Consider the following 17,967-nt stretch of genomic DNA (forward strand, 5'->3'; position numbering starts at 1 on the left):
CACCACCGGCTTCCACATCATCTCCTCTTTTCCTCTCACTTCTACTTCTTAACCCCCTTCTGCTCCCATCCCATCGCCTCTTCTCTCTTATACCCCCCTCTCTCGCTTCTCTTCCATGTATGATTGTGCTCATATCAACCAAGGTATTATGTATGCTTCATTTAGATTTTGAAAAAAGGCAGCATAGCATCTCAGTGAGGAGAATAACACTGCCAGAGCTGCAGTCATAGGCCTTGTTTACTGAAGACACGAAGAGCGTGGGACAGATCTTAATCCCACCACATGACCTGAAAAGAGCATCAGCATCTAATCTAGGATTGCTTATTAAACATAGTAATTTTGGGACTTTTACGGCCTTAAATTGACCTGACAGCTTGAGGACAGGAAATGGGACAGAGAGTGTGTGTGTGTGTGTGTGTGTGCGACATGCAGCAAATGGTTGTGGGTCGGATTTAGACCCGCGGCCACTGCCGAGGACTCAGCCCACGTGCGGGCGCACACTCTGTGTGAGCTAACACAGGTGGCCCCGATAACCAATAATTAAAGATAAGGATAAAGATTATGTCCGTGGTTGTCGTGAAATTTGTTTTAGTGATAGTTTTTAACATGAGCTTCCCAATCCTTTGATGTGAAATATAGAGTTAATGTAATACACTTTGGACCAATCTGACAGCAGCCAATGAGGCTGCGCAAAAGGAGGGAAAGCTGTGATTGGCTGTGCAGATCAGCAGAGAGACAAATGATGACTTGTTTTTAACGCCAAATTTAGGATTTTATTTTTTTTTGATTTTTAATGTTCAGTGTAGTTTATTTTGAACATGTTAAAGAATAACGACTTGAGTCTTGACTTGGGGCTTACCTGACCTGACCTGACTCAGGACTTGCAAAGCAATGGCTTTGTCCCGCCTCTGATAATTCATTTTCAGGTTGTAGACCTAGGACTTAGACACGGCTTAAGATCCATGTGCAGACTGGCGTGATTACACTCTTTATGTGCTCGTGTTGAGATGTTAACACCTTTTTGAGATACTGTAATGCTTTAGTCTCACAATGTTCTGGTAATGCAGCACATGAATGTCAAATGTTTCATCCTCAAAGAGAACTCTCTCTTCCCTGCCTCACATTCGCTCCTCTGGGCTCCCACTCATGCCTCATTCGTCCCTCTCCTCCCTCCGCTGTGTCCTCCCCCATCTTCAACCATACCTCACTCCTCCCCTGCCCTTCTTCACTGTCCTCTCCCCTCTCTGCCTTTCCTTTCATATCCTGTAGTGGAGACCCTCTGGAAGTCTGTGCTGAACAAGCTACTTCAGACTCATGATTGCTGGGAGGTCACTGGCACAGTTGTCTCCTTTTTCTCCCCCCTACCTCAGTGTTTTTTTTTCTTCTTTCTTCTCCCCTGCATATTGTATGCTTAATGTGTCCAGATGTCCAAAATTATTTTGAAGATGGATTAAAGTGGAAGACTAAATCTTTCTGCGCAAGCATTGAGATTACCCGTTCTTTGACCGTAGTGCCTGAGCGGGGCTAAAAAAGAAAAATCCCACTCAAAGCCAAAACAGACGCTCACGTTCAGATGCTTTGAGTCCACTTTATTGCTCTATTTAAATCCATTTTTTCATTGTGACAGAGAGAAAAAAAGTAGATGAAATGGTTTAGGCAGATGGTAGAAACAGGACTAGATTAGGATTATGTGTAATTGGTCTGTGTCACCTTGTATTTTTGAACATTATAATCATCGTTCTAAAAGATTATAGGATATTTTATGAGTGATCTGATGCACATTTCCACAAGTCCTCTGTGACAAGCCAAAAGCCAGTATGAAGAATGATGCAATGACAATGTTGATTTTTCTCTTATTTCAGTTCACTCTTTTCCATGTATGCTTCACTCTTTTCCTCTGTTTTGTATCGTCTTTAATAAAAAGCTACAGAACGGAAAATAAATCAAATAATTCAATCAACTCGGTCATCAGCAGAAATACATACAGCTCACTGGGCAGAACAGGCCTTTGATTCTCACTGTGGCCAATAATGCTTGTATTAGCACTTTTTTCAGCGTTTTCAATTGAATAAACTTCAGCTTCAAACCTGAATTAAGGGATTGGCCATTGGGGGACAGTCCAACCAATTTTAATACATCATTGAAATATTATAACCCTTTTGCGTTGACTTGGTGTGCATGGATTAGCAAAGTTGCCTCTTTACACATCCAGCAGATACAGGGCAAAATTAGCAATAAGTTTGAGTCATGTTTCTATCCACGTGGTGATGTCCAATATTTTGGTTTCAACCAACTACTGATGGAAAATGTCTCTCTTTAGCTCCCAAATGATCCACTGTCCTCACCAATTAGCCGCTAACATTTTGCCGTGAAGTTGTAAGCTGTAAAAACCTAAACAATGCGATGAAAGACGCTAAAATTCGCTTTAATTCGGTCCTATAATTAATCTCTGTTGGTTTGTCACTACGAAGCGACACCTTTCAGGATACACAAAATATTATGAACGTCTTTTACTGTCTGAAACGTCTGAAAATGCAGACGCACGCGGACTCATCCATAATCAACTCGAGCTGACTCCGTTATCCATTTACAAAGAACAAAGAGCCTATATTCCCAATGTCCTTTGCGACTAGAAATCAATTAGAACCTCATAGTTGTTGATTTTTTTTTTCTTCCTTTTTAATTAGCAAGCATGTTTATGCCTCTTCAGCCACACTTTCTTTTAATTAGAGGTGAAAACAAGATTGAGTGGAAAAACGCTGAGCATTGTCGCCCTCGTGCTCGGTTGATGGGTAGAAGGCCGGCCTGCACTTTCCTCCTGTTATTTGGACTATTGCTCTTACCAAAGCCAGGTGGTGTTGATTTTTTAATTTATTTGTTGTCCTTGTTAACAACCCAGACTTTTATGGACTTTATTTTTAACAACCCATTACTTTTAAGTTAATTGCGGTTCACCCACAGTGGAAGATATTGCAGATGGGAATAAAGAGATTATTCCTAAACGGAAATTGCTTTCTGATGTTGTTAGTCGGACTCATGTTTTTTTCATTCATTCCCCCTTATCTCTGTCCAGGATGAAAATGCGGCGGCACAGGGTGTTCTTGTTCTGCACAGTGGGCCTGTGCGTCATCTCCTTCCTCCACTACTACAAGGCCCTCCACTACGTCTCCCTGCTGCGCGAGCTCTCCGCCCCGTACCCCAACATCAAGTCCTTCATCATGGTCACTGGCTTCTTCTGGAGGGAGAAAGGCGCGGCCACCACCCCGCTAAGCCCCGCCTCCCCGAAGAGCCCTCCCCTGTCCGCTTCCGTCCAGACCCCAAAGCTAGGGGCGGGGGCGCGTGGGGAGGGGAGGAGGAGGAGGAGGAGGAGGGAGGAGGAGGAAGGAGGAGGAGGAGGAGGAGGAGGTGGAGGGATGGGCCTGGGGATTGGGGGAGTCTTGGTTGGAGGTGCTGGGATCGTTGGCGGCGCAGGCCTGGAGATGAAGATAAGGGGGGAACCGGCGCCCCCTCACCCTTGGGAGAACATGGTGGAGCACAAGAGGGGAGACACTCTGAATGAGGTGAGTAAAACTGTACTCTAACATTATTATAAAAAAACTGAGAGATGTGAAACAAATTTAGCTCGGTGTCAATTTCCATGATAATAATTCTAAAAACTAGGCTTTAATATTTTGATAATGTGATCTAACTCTGCAAACAAGCTTTCTTAGAAGCTCTCTCTGAAGGTCAGTGCTTTTGCAGTGTGGAATTTGTTTTTTATTAACACGTCTACTACTTTTTAGGTTCTGTAATAATCGTACAAGTTGTTCATCTCCTTTCCATTATACAGTGTCTTCTGTTATTTGTGCACCGGCACAGTGCATATAATATGAAAAATGAAGAACACCATTCAAAGACTAAGTTAGATAAATCCTCACGGAAAACATGCAGTTCTGTTTTCTTTTGTCACACATTGTTGTTTTTTTAGGTATTTCATTGTGCTCACATTGAGTGTGTTTGTAATAATATCCACATACAGAACAGACAATATTTTGTCCAGGATTTACAGACAATCTCCAGTCACTCAGTCCAGTTCTCTTACTGTTAGTCATCTGCCACCTGCAGGAAGACAATAATCCTTCAGAAATATGTCACTTTATGAATACGTTTCATTTCATTTTGGATTTTGTTTCCCCAGCAACTTCAAATTAGTCCTGATGAAACAAAGTGGGTAAAAACAACAAAGATATAGTTTCACAAGTACGTATTTTAGAATGACAGGAGATATTGTAACAAGAAATGCAGAGTAATAAACAGTGTTTGCTTTGAGGCAAGATCTTTTCCTCTTAAGGTAATTCCACTGTAATATTACGGCACACGTTGTTGATCACATTTCATATCATCCTTTTTTTTATCACGCTGCACCCTGTTGTTTTCATCACTTTGCAAGTAATCTCCAACAGTCAGAAAGTTCCCACGTTCATGGAGCCTTTGGGATAAAGAAAACCTCTCTGTAATCACTCGTCAGAAGTCATATGGGGATGCCTATCTCCAGTCAACAGTAAAACTCGCTTTCTCAAGAAGTAATTGCTTTCATATTGACGAAATGATAAGGTGTCATTGTTCAGCTGTGATTGCAGCAGCTGCACTTTTATGGATGTGTTTTCAAACATTAACTGCAGACTATTGCCTTTATTCGTTATCTCATTATCTCATTTTGTTCTCGTTGATGTTACTCACGTGGTTACCTGTATACACTTCACAATGAGGCAGGTATAACTAACAATCTTACCGAAGGTTTCTCAAAAGTCCAACGTTGAGGTCCACTGTACAACATTATACCCTTTTAAAACTGTAGGAAGTATAAAAAGCCAATCATGATGACATACTATACTATACGGTATAATAAAAAAAAACAGGCTAAATTCTTGTAAGAAGGAGCTACAACTTATTAAGTGTAATTTGAAAATGTGCAGGACATGGGGTTCCAAAGTATTGAATTCCAAGGCCCATAAGTACAAGTATGCATTATTATCCTGAGTATATTGTTTCTTTTCTCTTTCACTTCACCTCCCTTTAAATTCTGTTCCCTTTGGTTGGTTATTGGTATTTGTATAAAGTTGTGTTCTTTACACATTTAAAGACTTGTGATCACATGTTTCACTGAACACATTAAACATGTTTGGGACATGTTGGCTCAGATCAGTCTGTGTGTTTAGTGGGATGTTTGCGAAGGAATGTCATAGGCACTGACCATCACTCCTGACAAGTCACCAACCTGGATCTCCTTCATTTATCAAAATGGGCAAATTTGATATAAAACAGACATGAAACATAAGTGTGTAGGGCCCCTAGCCGTAATCTGTAGATCCACAAAGACACTGAACTGGTGTTTTTCTTTCTTTATCTTTCAAATTGCGCAAGGTGCTAAGAGCACATCCCACAGTTCCATGGCAACTTGAACAAAACAAAACAGCCTCACATAAACTTTTGTTGGATGAGAACTTGTTTATGGACCACTGGAAGTTATTACAGGCGACTAATATATAGGTGTTTTTTGAAATAGTAGACAATACTACAAAGCACTGTATAACTAGGAATTCCAATGTAATCTTACCACCATCGTCAATATGGCTCACGTGTGTGCAGATCATAGCCCTGAATTTGAAGCTATTCCTTGGTGTACAATTCAGTTAATCAATGACAATGAGATGTATGGGTTGCAGGAATTTATTTTAAATGGAATTTCCCTTAATCTACCTCCCTATCCTTTGTCTTTCTTTTCAGGGGAGAGCTGAAGACCAATTGAAGCAGCAAAATCCCAACCACCTAGCCGGACCCAACCTCCCAGAGGTCCCGTTAGTGGGAAAAGAGCACCGGCACAAGATTGTATTGCCTGATCCCTTAGAAATAATGGGTGACCTCCACACTGTCACTCACAAGCTTCAAGATGACAAAACACCTTACTTTATCCAAACCAAAGTTGGAGCCCGTTGTTTTAGGCAGGGGACTGAGGTGGCTACCCAAAAGGAGTACTCTGGGAAATCGGGGGGGTCTGTGGCAAATGGAGTAGGGGACGGTGCTCGAGCAGCTGGGCAAAGGAAACCTCTGGAGGTCCAGCAGCAGCCCTCCATAGCTCCAAAAGCCAAGACCAAGGTCAGGGGCAACGGGAAGCGGCTGGTAAAGTGTGTATGTCGGCAGGGATGGCATGGACCTTACTGTGGGGTACCCACCATGGTGTATCACTCCAATTTGCCCACCAAGGAGCGGCTGACGCCCAGGGACACCCCGCGGAGGGTGATCAACGCCATCAACGTTAACCACGAGTTTGACCTGCTGCATGTACGCTTTCATGAGCTTGCCCAAGCAGTTGATCTTTTCCTCGTCTGTGAATCCAACTTTACTGCCTATGGAGAGAGACGGCCTCTGAGGTAAGACACCGTTTTTTGGACTGGTTGTGGTATATTTAAGCAAGATATGAATTCCTCAACTGAGCTGCTCCATGGCCATAAGAGGATGACTCTTGTGCCTGACAGTGTAACATCGTAAAATGGCATGCATGCTCAGCAAGCTTTAAGATAGATTAAAGAGATAAAAGAGTATGACACAATGATGGGAATTGTAAAGCAGCGCAGTAAAGAGAGTACTAGCCTTACATATGTAATATAACCCTGGTCAAGTCATCATGAAGTCTTAATATAGATACATTACTTTATTTGAGGTCACCGGAGAAGCTCCTTTTATGCTCTATTGTCATATTCATCAGTTCCAAATTATAAAAGTTGCACAAATTTGGAAGTTTTCGCCAAGTTGTGACACTGCGGGTGCATTGAGTAGAATCTGTTAACAGCTTACAGTTTTTGTTAACAGCCAACCTTCACGCTTTTTGAATATCAGTGAGCTGTATAACAATTACAGTGACGTTCCTTTGGCAACAACATGAAATGCCTCGGGAGTAATTTTACAGCAGATTATGACAAGAGCGACATGATTGACTCTGCGTGTAGCCGTGGAGGGAGAGATTGGTGTGTTCAATCATAGGATGTGACACTGCATGAAAGTGGCTACATTCAGTGAACAATCTCTTTCGCAATGCGTATCAACAGGTTAATTGAGTTGCTCTTCCAGTCAGTCTTGGTGTATGGACAGTGGGTTTTCTGTACTGAATGGCATCATTTGTAAAACTAGACCCTTTGTTACCTGCTGTTCTCTATCTGTGCTTCAGCTCTGTCAATTATAATGCATTCTACACAATTTGGATGCATTTTTCTTACTGTTCAGGCAGCACTGGTTTCAATTCTGTTCCGTACACTATGAAAACCAATAAGAAAGCTTTTGAAACTTGCTTGAGTTATTTAATTCATTACAGTGAACATCAAGTCTTGGTACATTTTTGTCAAAGTCACATTATATGGTAATGCAGTTCAAAGGTACCCTGTGTAGTTCTTTTGTAAAGAAAAACAGGTAGATTTACAGGCCAACACATGTTTTTCCTCAAACTGTAACTTTAAAGCAGATCTTTTTTAATGTTTTGATACATGTATATATATTTGCATGCATGCATGCATGTAATGAATTTTTGCAACAAATCAAAAACAAATCAAGTTATTATTTCATGGCATCACTACTGGTTGAAAACTGCACTTTAAAGGCTGTCTGATTTTAACATTTTGTACTGCATTGTATTGCTAAGGAATGGCAATCCATCCTACATGTGGCTCTTTCATGTGGCTCTCTGTGATTTGGCTGTTTGGAGTTTGCAACTTCATGGTTGAATGCACTTATTTGAATTTGTTTTGGATAAAAGCGTCAGCTAAATGAAATGTAATGTGACCTTGACAGGAAATAATTTGTCTTAATGCCAACTGTGATGGATTACATTTAAGTAAGGATTGAACTCCAGCAAGTTTTGAGAGTATAATAACAAATTTGTATACCACATGGAAAAGAATGGAAACCAATGGCTACCTGAAATGAAATAAAAAAGGTCCGATCTAAACACAGCATTGGAAAATATTCAGCTGTGATGTTATATATTCCTATATAACAACACACAAATCCATGGCACTGTAAGGTTCTTTTAATAAAATAATCAACTAAATGGCATTTGTAATGTTCCCCAGTTTTCTGCGGCTCCTTCTCAATGGTACGTACGACTACATACGTCACAAGATCCTGTACGTGTTCCTCGACCACTTCCCAGAGGGCGGTCGGCAGGACGGCTGGATCGCCGATGACTACTTGCGTACCTACCTGACACGGAATGGCTTGTCCAGGGTGGTGGGCATAAGATCGGACGACGTCTTCGTCATCAACGACGCGGATGAAATCCCAGCACATGAGGGCCTCCTTTTCCTCAAGCTGTTTGATGGCTGGACGGAGCCTTTCGCCATCCACATGCGCAAGGTAGCAGCGAGAATTCAGCTTTTGTGTGTGGACCATCAACAGTTTTTCACCATGGAGACTGTAGGATGGGTGTGTCATGCAGGAAACTGGTCTTTATGTGTTATTAATGCAGCTTTCTTTCTTTTATTATTTATCTCGAACAATCAACAATGTTGCAAAAGAAAATAGAAACAAAAGAATTAAAAACCACCAAATTAAAACACAATCAGAATTTACCAAAGACCAAAAAATAATAATAAAAAGGATAAGTGGAGGAGCAGGCAGAAGCATACAGCTTATTTCTTCCTGCCCCTACTTCACAATATCATATTATTACAAAAGAAATAGATGTGCAAATACAGCATACCATCTTTCAGATCTTCCAATAACTTAACAACAATACAACAATATACAACAATACCTTTACATTACAGTTCCATTCCTATGTTTCGGTCTATTCCTTTCTGTATTGGTCAAGTATTGATTTCTTTAATCTATTTTTGAACTGAATGATATTGTGGCTCTGTTTGATGTCATTGTTCAGTCCATTCCATAAGGTCGCCCCACAAACTGAAACACACATGCTTTTAATCGCAGTTCGCTGCTCTGTTCTTTAAAAAGGTTTTTTAAAAAGAACAAATTAACCATATTTCTGTTTTCTTCTCTTCCCACATCCAGTCCCTGTATGGTTTTTTCTGGAAGCAGTTTGGCTCTCTAGAGGTAGTATCAGGCTGCACATTGGGGATGCTCCGCGACGTCTATGATGGCGACGGCATCAAGCTCCGCCGACGCGAATACTACACCATGCCGGGTTTCCGAAAGTACGAGAACGACACGGGCCACATCCTGGTACAGTGGTCGGTGGGCAGCCCCTTCCACTTCGCCGGGTGGCACTGCTCCTGGTGCTTCACGCCCGAGGGGATCTACTTCAAGCTGGTGTCAGCTCAGAACGGAGACTTCCCGCGGTGGGGTGACTATGAGGACAAGCGTGACCTCAACTACATCCGCGATCTGATCCGGACGGGGGGCTGGTTTGATGGCTCCGTGCAGGAATACCCCCCTGTGGACCCCAAAGAGCACATGTACGCCCCCAAGTACATGCTGGAGCACTATAAAAGGTACCACTACCTACTGGAGAACCCTTACAATAAAAAATACCAGACTGAGTGAGGGCTAGAAGTTCAGCGAGGAAAAGATCCGCGAAATAACTAATAGGACCCAAATATGGCCTCAGCATTGAGTTTTTTGGGGGCAGAATGGTGTTGATGAACAACATTTCTCATTGGAGCGATGTGACATGTATCTCCACCAGGCAGCACTGATGTTGCAGGGACTCAAAATCTCTTAAAGTCATTATTTTGGGGGGTCAAAAAAGGGAACACTGAATCGCATCCACCACGGATTTACGGCCAGATATCATTGAGAGGTTACAAACACTGGATAAACAAAATCATGCATTTTCTCATTCCTCCCTTTTTGGGGGAGGAGCGAAGCTATCTCTTTTTCCCCCCGCCCTGTCTTCTCTTTCTTCACCCGAGACGATTCAGCGCGGCTGCCGTCTGAAAGAAAGGGTCCACCTCAAAGTAAAGCGAGGGATGTTTTGCAGGCGCGTGGAACCCGTGGAGACAAGAAACTCGAAAGTGAAGAATTGTTTCGCTTTTTCGGTCCGTGTTTACGGACCGGCTGATGTTCCCACTTCACTCTCCCGCTTCGGATGTCTTCCTGTCATATTTGGTGACCTCCTTCCAGAAACAGATACGTTATTCTTGGGTCTCAGTAGAAAAGTATTGAATCCCATCAAACCCCCGCTGGAGTACCCACTGCCAAATCAAAAGTTATGACTCGATGGAGATGCCTCAGCTCGTTCATGTGCTCGCACTCATCCACATGCACCTTAGACCGGTCTGTGTGTTTGTTTGTGTGTGTGTGTGTGGTCTGTCTTTGTATTATATTACAAGGTTTGGGCTTTTGAAGGGGATACAAGATCAGCCAGAGGAAACAGAAAGAGAGAAATAATCATCAGGGGGGGCACGGGGAAGAAAGACAGCAAGATGGGAAAACAGCACAAGCGAGACAGAAGGCAGGAAAGAAAGGAGAGTAATGAGGGAGGAAGAAAGCGGTGATGAAAAGGATAGAAAAGGAGGCTCTCTCGACGTTCACCCTTTCCCACAGTGTCGCACAAGTGTTGCAGGTTGCGAGTGTGCAGAATGTGTGTCTCCCTCAGAGCTTGCAGACAGCTCTGAATAAATCATGCCCCGTCGATGGCGACCGAGACAGATGCAACTCGCCGTTGTTGTTAGTCCGATGAGAACAATCGAGACCAGATGGGGAAAGATCACCCTTCACTTTCGTCTTTTTGTCTATCTAGCAGCTGAGATGACTTTGTTTCCTTGGAAACTAAAGTACGTGAAAAAAAAAGGAGAAGGGATGGCTGTTGTTAAGATGAGTGGGTGGGTTAACATCCGGCGTTCAAACGAGGTCAGCGCCGACTGTGGGGCTCCTCAGTTAAATATTCCTCAGCCCACTCTCTGAAATTGACTCTTCCGAGCTTTTCTCTGTTCCTTCTTTGGTGTTGGTTTTCTCTTAGTCCTCATTTACAAGGAATATGTTTTTCTCTCCTCAATTCAGTTATTCTTCTTTTTCTCTACACATACCCCTCTCTGTCAAAACGTTGAAATCTTCAGCTCTCCCTCTAACTTTCCCTCACCAACGGAACAAACACACACACACACACACACACACACACACACACACACATATACACACATACACACATACATACAATATACACACAAATACACACACACACACATACACACATATACACACACAAATACACACACACACATACACATACACACACAAATACATACACACACATACATATACATACACACACAAACACAGGAATATGTTTTTCTCTCCTCAATTCAGTTATTCTTCTTTTTCTCTACACATACCCCTCTCTGTCAAAACATTGAAATCTTCAGCTCTCCCTCTAACTTTCCCTCACCAATGGAACAAACACACACACACACACACACACACACACACACACACACACACACACACACACACACACACACACATACACACACATACACACACAAACACATACATACAATATACACACAAATACACACACACATATACACACACACATACATACACAAACATATACATACACACACACATACATACAATATACACACACACATACATACAATATACACATAAATACACACACACACATATACACACACAAATACATACACACACAAATACACACACACAAACACACACACACATACAATATACACACATACGCACACACAGATACACACACATACATACACACGAACACAAATACACACACACACACACACACACACACACACACACACACACACTGGCTCTCTCACTCCATTTCGGGTGTGTATCTATTTCCTTCTTAATCCTAACAAGAATGTCTCTTTTTAATGATAGGGATATATTTATCTCATTTATCTGCCCCTGTCTCTACAGGACAGGACAGGACAGGGCAGCCGTTACTATGGTGATGCTGTGCCTCTTGCCTTCTCCTTGCCATAGACTGCTGTCAGTGTGGCTAGTTGGAGATGTTGTGGACAATTTGGCGAGCATACTTTTGTCTGTGGGTGTTGTGTGTTGGTTGAGGCCAGCGGGGGCCTGGGTTACACGGTAATCCTAGCACAACAATTAACAATGCTAGGGAACAGATAAGAAGGAAGCTCAGCGTGTTGCAGACAGACTAGTATTAATAAAAAAAATGCATAGACTTTTCTTTTAATTGCATCCACCATCTGCTTCTTCAACGCCTTTCTGGGCTTTCCAGTTATTGTTTACCTCAGCTTCAGGCAAGACGCTGTTCTAAAGTGAGCAATGCCTCAAGAGAAATACAGTAAAAAGTTTTCAGAAGGAAACTTGACTTAAAGTTGCTGAGGAGGTGAATATAGAAAAAAAAAAAATAAAACCCTGAAGGAAAAAGTTTGATATCATAGCTTTAATTTCACCTGCAGACAAGAATTTGACACATACCATCTGAATGCAGAATGCGCTTTTTTTCACCTCGCTTAAAGTGTCCTGCGTGAGACGCTAAACCACAACCTCCTCACTTATTGTTGAGTCCATTTTGCACAGCGTCATCAGCTAAAACCCCAAAATGTGTGACAAAAAGCTGCAATGACAGAATAAGTAACAACGCTGAGCTTTTGCACAACTAGTGTGAGAATATCCGTCTATCACCCGGTCACCATGCTGGCTCTTCCCGTCTGTGAGGTCATAGGGGGGAAAGGCAGATTAGCCAACGGGCCGCTGACAGTTGCGTTGGGTCTGCGCTGCTCCCTCGATGGCGGCGTGGTCTGCGGCGGCAGCTGTTAGGGGTTTGGTGTTGGTGTCGAGAGCCAAACTCACATCCAACCCCACAGGGGCAGCAGGGAAACGAGCTTTAAATAGGATTTCACATGATACGACATAGGAGACGACAACAAATGCTGGATGTGAAGCTTTTTTTGGCCTTTTGAAAAGGTAATGCTGGACAGTGATCGATGGAACAAAATGAATACGGATGACGCATTTTAAAGGGAGGTGTGTAACTTTGAGTTCTGGACTGAACAGAGTAGCTGTTGTGTATTTTAGCCACGTTAAATTATCAATTCAGACCATTTTAAAATAATTCAGTTTGTGAAGTAGTTTTTATTTAAATTTTTTTTTTAAATACATCCACTCCTGAATTAATGTTTTAAAATGTACTTCATGAGCTTTTCTAGCAGAAATATAACCATTCGTATAAGCATTCATATGATAAATGAATGCTGGTGTCAGCAGTTGGCATGAAACTGACCACTGTGTCTAATTTGACGTACAACCAAACAAAACATGCCTAAACGTCCTCCAACTTCAAATCCTCAAACCTCCACCAACATGTCTGTTTATAGAAAAAAATTAGTTTAATCATATTTTGAATTACATGCTGCCAGGTGCAAAAAAAAAAAAAAAAAAAACTATAGCTAAACGTCATCTCAGAAATGGGACCACGGGGGTGTGTGTTCAATCCCATCAGGGGCTGGGGAGTGTGTTTGTGTTTAAGCTCTGCCAAGAGGCATTTAACCAGAGTTAACTCCCAACTCGCAGCCTGCTGCAATCGGGCTGCACATCTGGTGAACAGTGTGCATGTCATGTGGGAGTGTAGTTTGTGTTTGCATATCTCTATGCGTGCTATGCACTTTTTTTATGGTGTGTGTGTGTGTGTGTGAGACAGAGTGACTCATGCCAGATAAGGGTGTCTGGCCTTCTGTAAGGCAAGCCAGGGTTACTTCACTCAGCCTGTTGCCCCGTTACCCGTCATGGCAACGATGCTGTTGATGAATTTCTGAGATCCCTAACAGCCTGAAGTCATCAACCAAGATAGCAAACCAACAGGATAAGAGGTGAGGGAGAGCAGAGGGAGGATGACGGGAGATAATTGCAAAACGTGAAGCCTCTCATTGCAGACATGAGAATAATGACACACGCACGCGGCGAAAACCATTAACCAACACATCGCCTTTTTTTTTTGTAAGTGCTTTTCATTGATTTGACTCATCACAGCGAGCAGACAATTTGCATGTGGAGCAGAAAAAGTAGACAGAAAAACACTTAAAAAAAAGAAAACATCTTGAGCCAGGAATAAAACATGAATGGGGAATTTTCTTTTTTTGGATTGAGCAAAGACAAGAAAAAAAAAAAAGAGTCCTGTTTAATATATATATATATATATATATATATATATATATATATATATATATATATATATATATACAATTACAGGCCAAAGTTTGGACACACCTTCTCATTCAATGTGTTTCTTTATTTTCATGACTATTTACATTGTAGATTCTCACTGAAGGCATCAAAACTATGAATGAACACATATGGAATTATGTACTTAACAAAAAGTGTGAAATAACTGAAAACATGTCTTATATTTTAGATTCCTCAAAGTAGCCACCCTTTGCTTTTTTGATAACTCTGCAAACCCTTGGTGTTCTCTCAATGAGCTTCATGGAGGTAGTCACCTGAAATGGTTTTCACTTCACAGGTGTGCCTTGTCAGGGTTTAATAGTGGAAGTTTTTCCCTTATTAATAAAAAAAGCAAAGGGTGGCTACTTTGAAGAATCTAAAATATAAGACATGTTTTCAGTTATTTCACACTTTTTTGTTAAGTACATAATTCCATATGTGTTCATTCATAGTTTTGATGCCTTCAGTGAGAATCTACAATGTAAATAGTCATGAAAATAAAAAAATAGAAACCTATTGAATGAGAAGGTGTGTCCAAACTTTTGGCCTGTACTGTAGGCTTGATGAATAGAGACTCAAATCCAAAAAGAGACATTTCGGAAATAATCCTTCCACCGCTGTTCCATGTGACTGTCTTATTGGATAAAGCGTGGTTTAGACATGATGAGTGGAGTGAGGTAATAAGCTAGGCCAAACAGCTTTGATTTTTCACTTTGATGAGGGAACGTCATCACGACGATGAAATGAAAACTGTCCAAACGGAGGGAGCAGCTCGTCATCCCTGTAAAAGGAGATCTATAATCCGGTGACAGTTAAAGTGGAAATGAGGTTGTGATGTGGAGCCGTGTTTGCGCCGCCTCACTGGGCTCGTAATGGATTCAGAGTGATTGAGGAGGGTCTGCGTCTTGCTCAGGGACACTTGGGCAGATTGTGGCCGATCAGCAGATGTTATAGCACTTAAACAAACCTGTGACATTTACGTTACTGGACAGTGTGAGTAATGGCAGCGCTGGCCTGCTTCCTGCTGTCATTTCTGCCACGATTGGTCATGAAATCAACGACGCAATAACACACGGGGAAGGAAATTGCTGCAGCCTTTTAACCACAACACACCTTGAGGATTTCCATAGCTTATTTACAGCGTTTTCAACATTCCTACAGGAGTGTCAAACATCGTCCTAAGATATCAGCTTTGACTTTTAATTACATTCAGGTTTTATTGGTCTCTCTGCCAACCCATAATCTCCAATAAACACGGCTGCTTGCTTCAGGTGATTGGAACAGAGGGAATAAATTAAGTGTAAAATGCAAAACTGTAAACGAGGAGTTGCGTTGCTAGGAAACAGCTCTGCGCCGTAGTTATTTCTTTTCAGTTATTGATAATAGCAACAGGAAACACACTTGGACCCATTGGAACGTCGATGTGTGACGCTGGAGTGGGCTACACTCAGGATGTCAGTGCTGCCACAGAGTGTTTACCAAAGAAATATTTACATTGTTCTGTGTGCAGGTTGTCTGCTACAGTATACTTCAGTATATTGGGTCACTGCCATTACCTACAGAATATAACTACTGGATGTCAGGAAGTTCTTCCAGCAACATATTCCCTTTGCAAAAAATATCAAAGTATTTATCTTTATTTTATTTTTGCACATTTGTGTACCTTAAGGCCTAAAGGGACGCTCCAGTGATTTATTATTGCACTTTCCTCCGAAAAGACTTGATCCTACATTTCCCATAATGCAACTCAATAGCATCTTTTTGCTACACCTTCCCTGCCTGGTAGCCTAAATGTTCAGGCCTTTCAAACTTCATTCTACCAGTTTATAACATAGGTTTTTTTTTTCCTATAAACTTGTCGTCTCCAAGCCCAAGCGGAGATAACCCTGATTAGGGGTTGTTTTCTCAAACTCGACACAGCTCCTTTAAGTTATACCACAGTTTGCACAGGTTGAGCAGGAATAACAACGACTAGTAAACCGATCAGTAGTGTAAAGTCGGTGCCAACCTTAAAGATATATCGTCACACCAATCAGAAAGCTCAGTCTGGAACAATCACTTGATCAGCCTTCAAACCCCCATTATTACTCCAACCCTCTTTTCAGAACACACTAACCTTCAACACATGTTTGTAGCATTCGGCACATGTGTGTATCCTGCACAGATGTGTGTCTCCGGGGCTGTGTCACCCCACCACTACAATCACCCCCCCCCCATCTGTTGTTTTGCTTGCAGAGTGGCTGCCTGTCTACGAGGCTTAAATGCCTTCACGGTTCTGGCCCCCCGCCAGCCCTGTGGCTTTCAACCGATTGATCTTTTCCAAGAAACATTAGCGGCAGGCAGGCTGGAAATCAAGGAGGACGGTGTGGGGGTGCGGAGAAAAGAGGGTCATTTTTTGACTTTGTTGTTGAAGTCATTTATTGCTTTTTCTCTCTTTCTGATTGCTCCTAAATGGGTCTGGAATGTGTACCTTTATAAAAAAAAATTCCAAAAGAGTGCCATGTGCACTGTCTTGGTACACCAAGGACTACTTTTTCCTAAGTTCTGACTCCTCATCTCATGTACACCAATCATCGATGGAACATTGCAGCTGAATTACGCTGAACACGTCAAAGCTTCAAATCAAATCAAGAAGTGAAGTTCTTTAAGATTGGGTTTTTCAAAATAGGAACCAGCACACGCATCCCGTCATACTACAGCAACAGTAAGCTGCTGCCGCTGTTGTCTTGGCTGTAAACATGTTGTACTTCTCTTCATGTAAGCGACGGAAAGCATTCGCATTCCACAAGCTGAGCGATCCCATTAACTCCGACAGATGTGTCACCACTGATTGGAAAGTACTTGGTGTTAGTAACCACAAGTATTGCACAAAACAAGTGCAAGTCTTTACTGTGCTTAGACTTCAGGGCTGGATTTGTTAGTATTGAACTCAAACCTACATATGGTATTATAGGGGCCAGTTCAAATTAAATCACAAAACATATCCCTCTAGTGCAACAGTATCCAGGTTTGGTTTCAGCTGCCCAGACTTTTGGGGATTTCTGTTGCCACTCTTATACAATGGAGGTGATATATGGTGCTAACAGCATTAAAAACTTACATTTAGTGTCTTTCCAGTTTTTCATGGAACTTTCTACCAAAGTATAGTCCCTGTTGAAACTGTTGCCCGCATATTCTGTGGGTTATCCAGAGTAACAGAGACACTGTTCCTAGAGAGAGATGTTGCTGTTGAATTTGTATTGGTTTCAAAGTTGTGAAAATCACAACATATACTTCCATTGTACCGTTAGTGAAGCCCAATATCTCCAAATCTGGCCAAATCAAACCAAAAGCTATCTCCATGTCTAGATGGAAGTAAGGACATTTGGGGGAACTAACAATTTACAGCATAAAAAATGTTTGAGAAAAACAGAAAGCCTCACAATGTTAAATCCTTCCACTGTGAACTAAAACCTTGCTTTTGTATATGGGTCTTTTAAATCAATTGGGTGTGGTCCAGTTGTGTTCAGTAAAGCAGCCAACTCACGTAAAAGTTGTATGGAAAATAATTTGCCCTATCGCACATTTGACGTGGGCTCCAATTCAGAAAGAAAACACATCCCATTAAGCAGCAGCAGTTGATAAGCAGTGTTGCATATGAAATAATGGAATCATTTGTCATTATGGGGGGGTGGAAACTCCTGTAAACATGTCACGTTTTGTCTAATGAATGCGTCTGGTATTTATAACAGCAAAATAGGAGAGGTGTGATTATGTGTTTGTCAGTCAGGACTCATAATGTGCCTGAGTGTGTTCTAGGACAGA

The 17,967-nt window shown here is 41.8% G+C and overlaps 1 protein-coding gene across 1 annotated transcript in view; it reads left to right on the forward strand.

The window, feature by feature from the left end:
- Nucleotides 1-9,873, forward strand: part of mgat3b (beta-1,4-mannosyl-glycoprotein 4-beta-N-acetylglucosaminyltransferase b) — a 72,462-nt gene extending 62,589 nt beyond the window's left edge. The window contains exons 3-7 of the mRNA XM_039813962.1: nt 3,074-3,298; nt 3,392-3,560; nt 5,767-6,410; nt 8,103-8,385; nt 9,043-9,873. Of these exons, the coding sequence (XP_039669896.1) occupies nt 3,074-3,298; nt 3,392-3,560; nt 5,767-6,410; nt 8,103-8,385; nt 9,043-9,534 (1,813 nt within the window). The 3' untranslated portion in view covers nt 9,535-9,873. The remainder of the gene's footprint in view (nt 1-3,073; nt 3,299-3,391; nt 3,561-5,766; nt 6,411-8,102; nt 8,386-9,042) is intronic.
- Nucleotides 9,874-17,967: the final 8,094 nt, after the last annotated feature.

The sequence above is a fragment of the Perca fluviatilis genome, chromosome 1, assembly GCF_010015445.1.
Source record: "Perca fluviatilis chromosome 1, GENO_Pfluv_1.0, whole genome shotgun sequence".
NCBI lineage: Eukaryota > Metazoa > Chordata > Actinopteri > Perciformes > Percidae > Perca > Perca fluviatilis.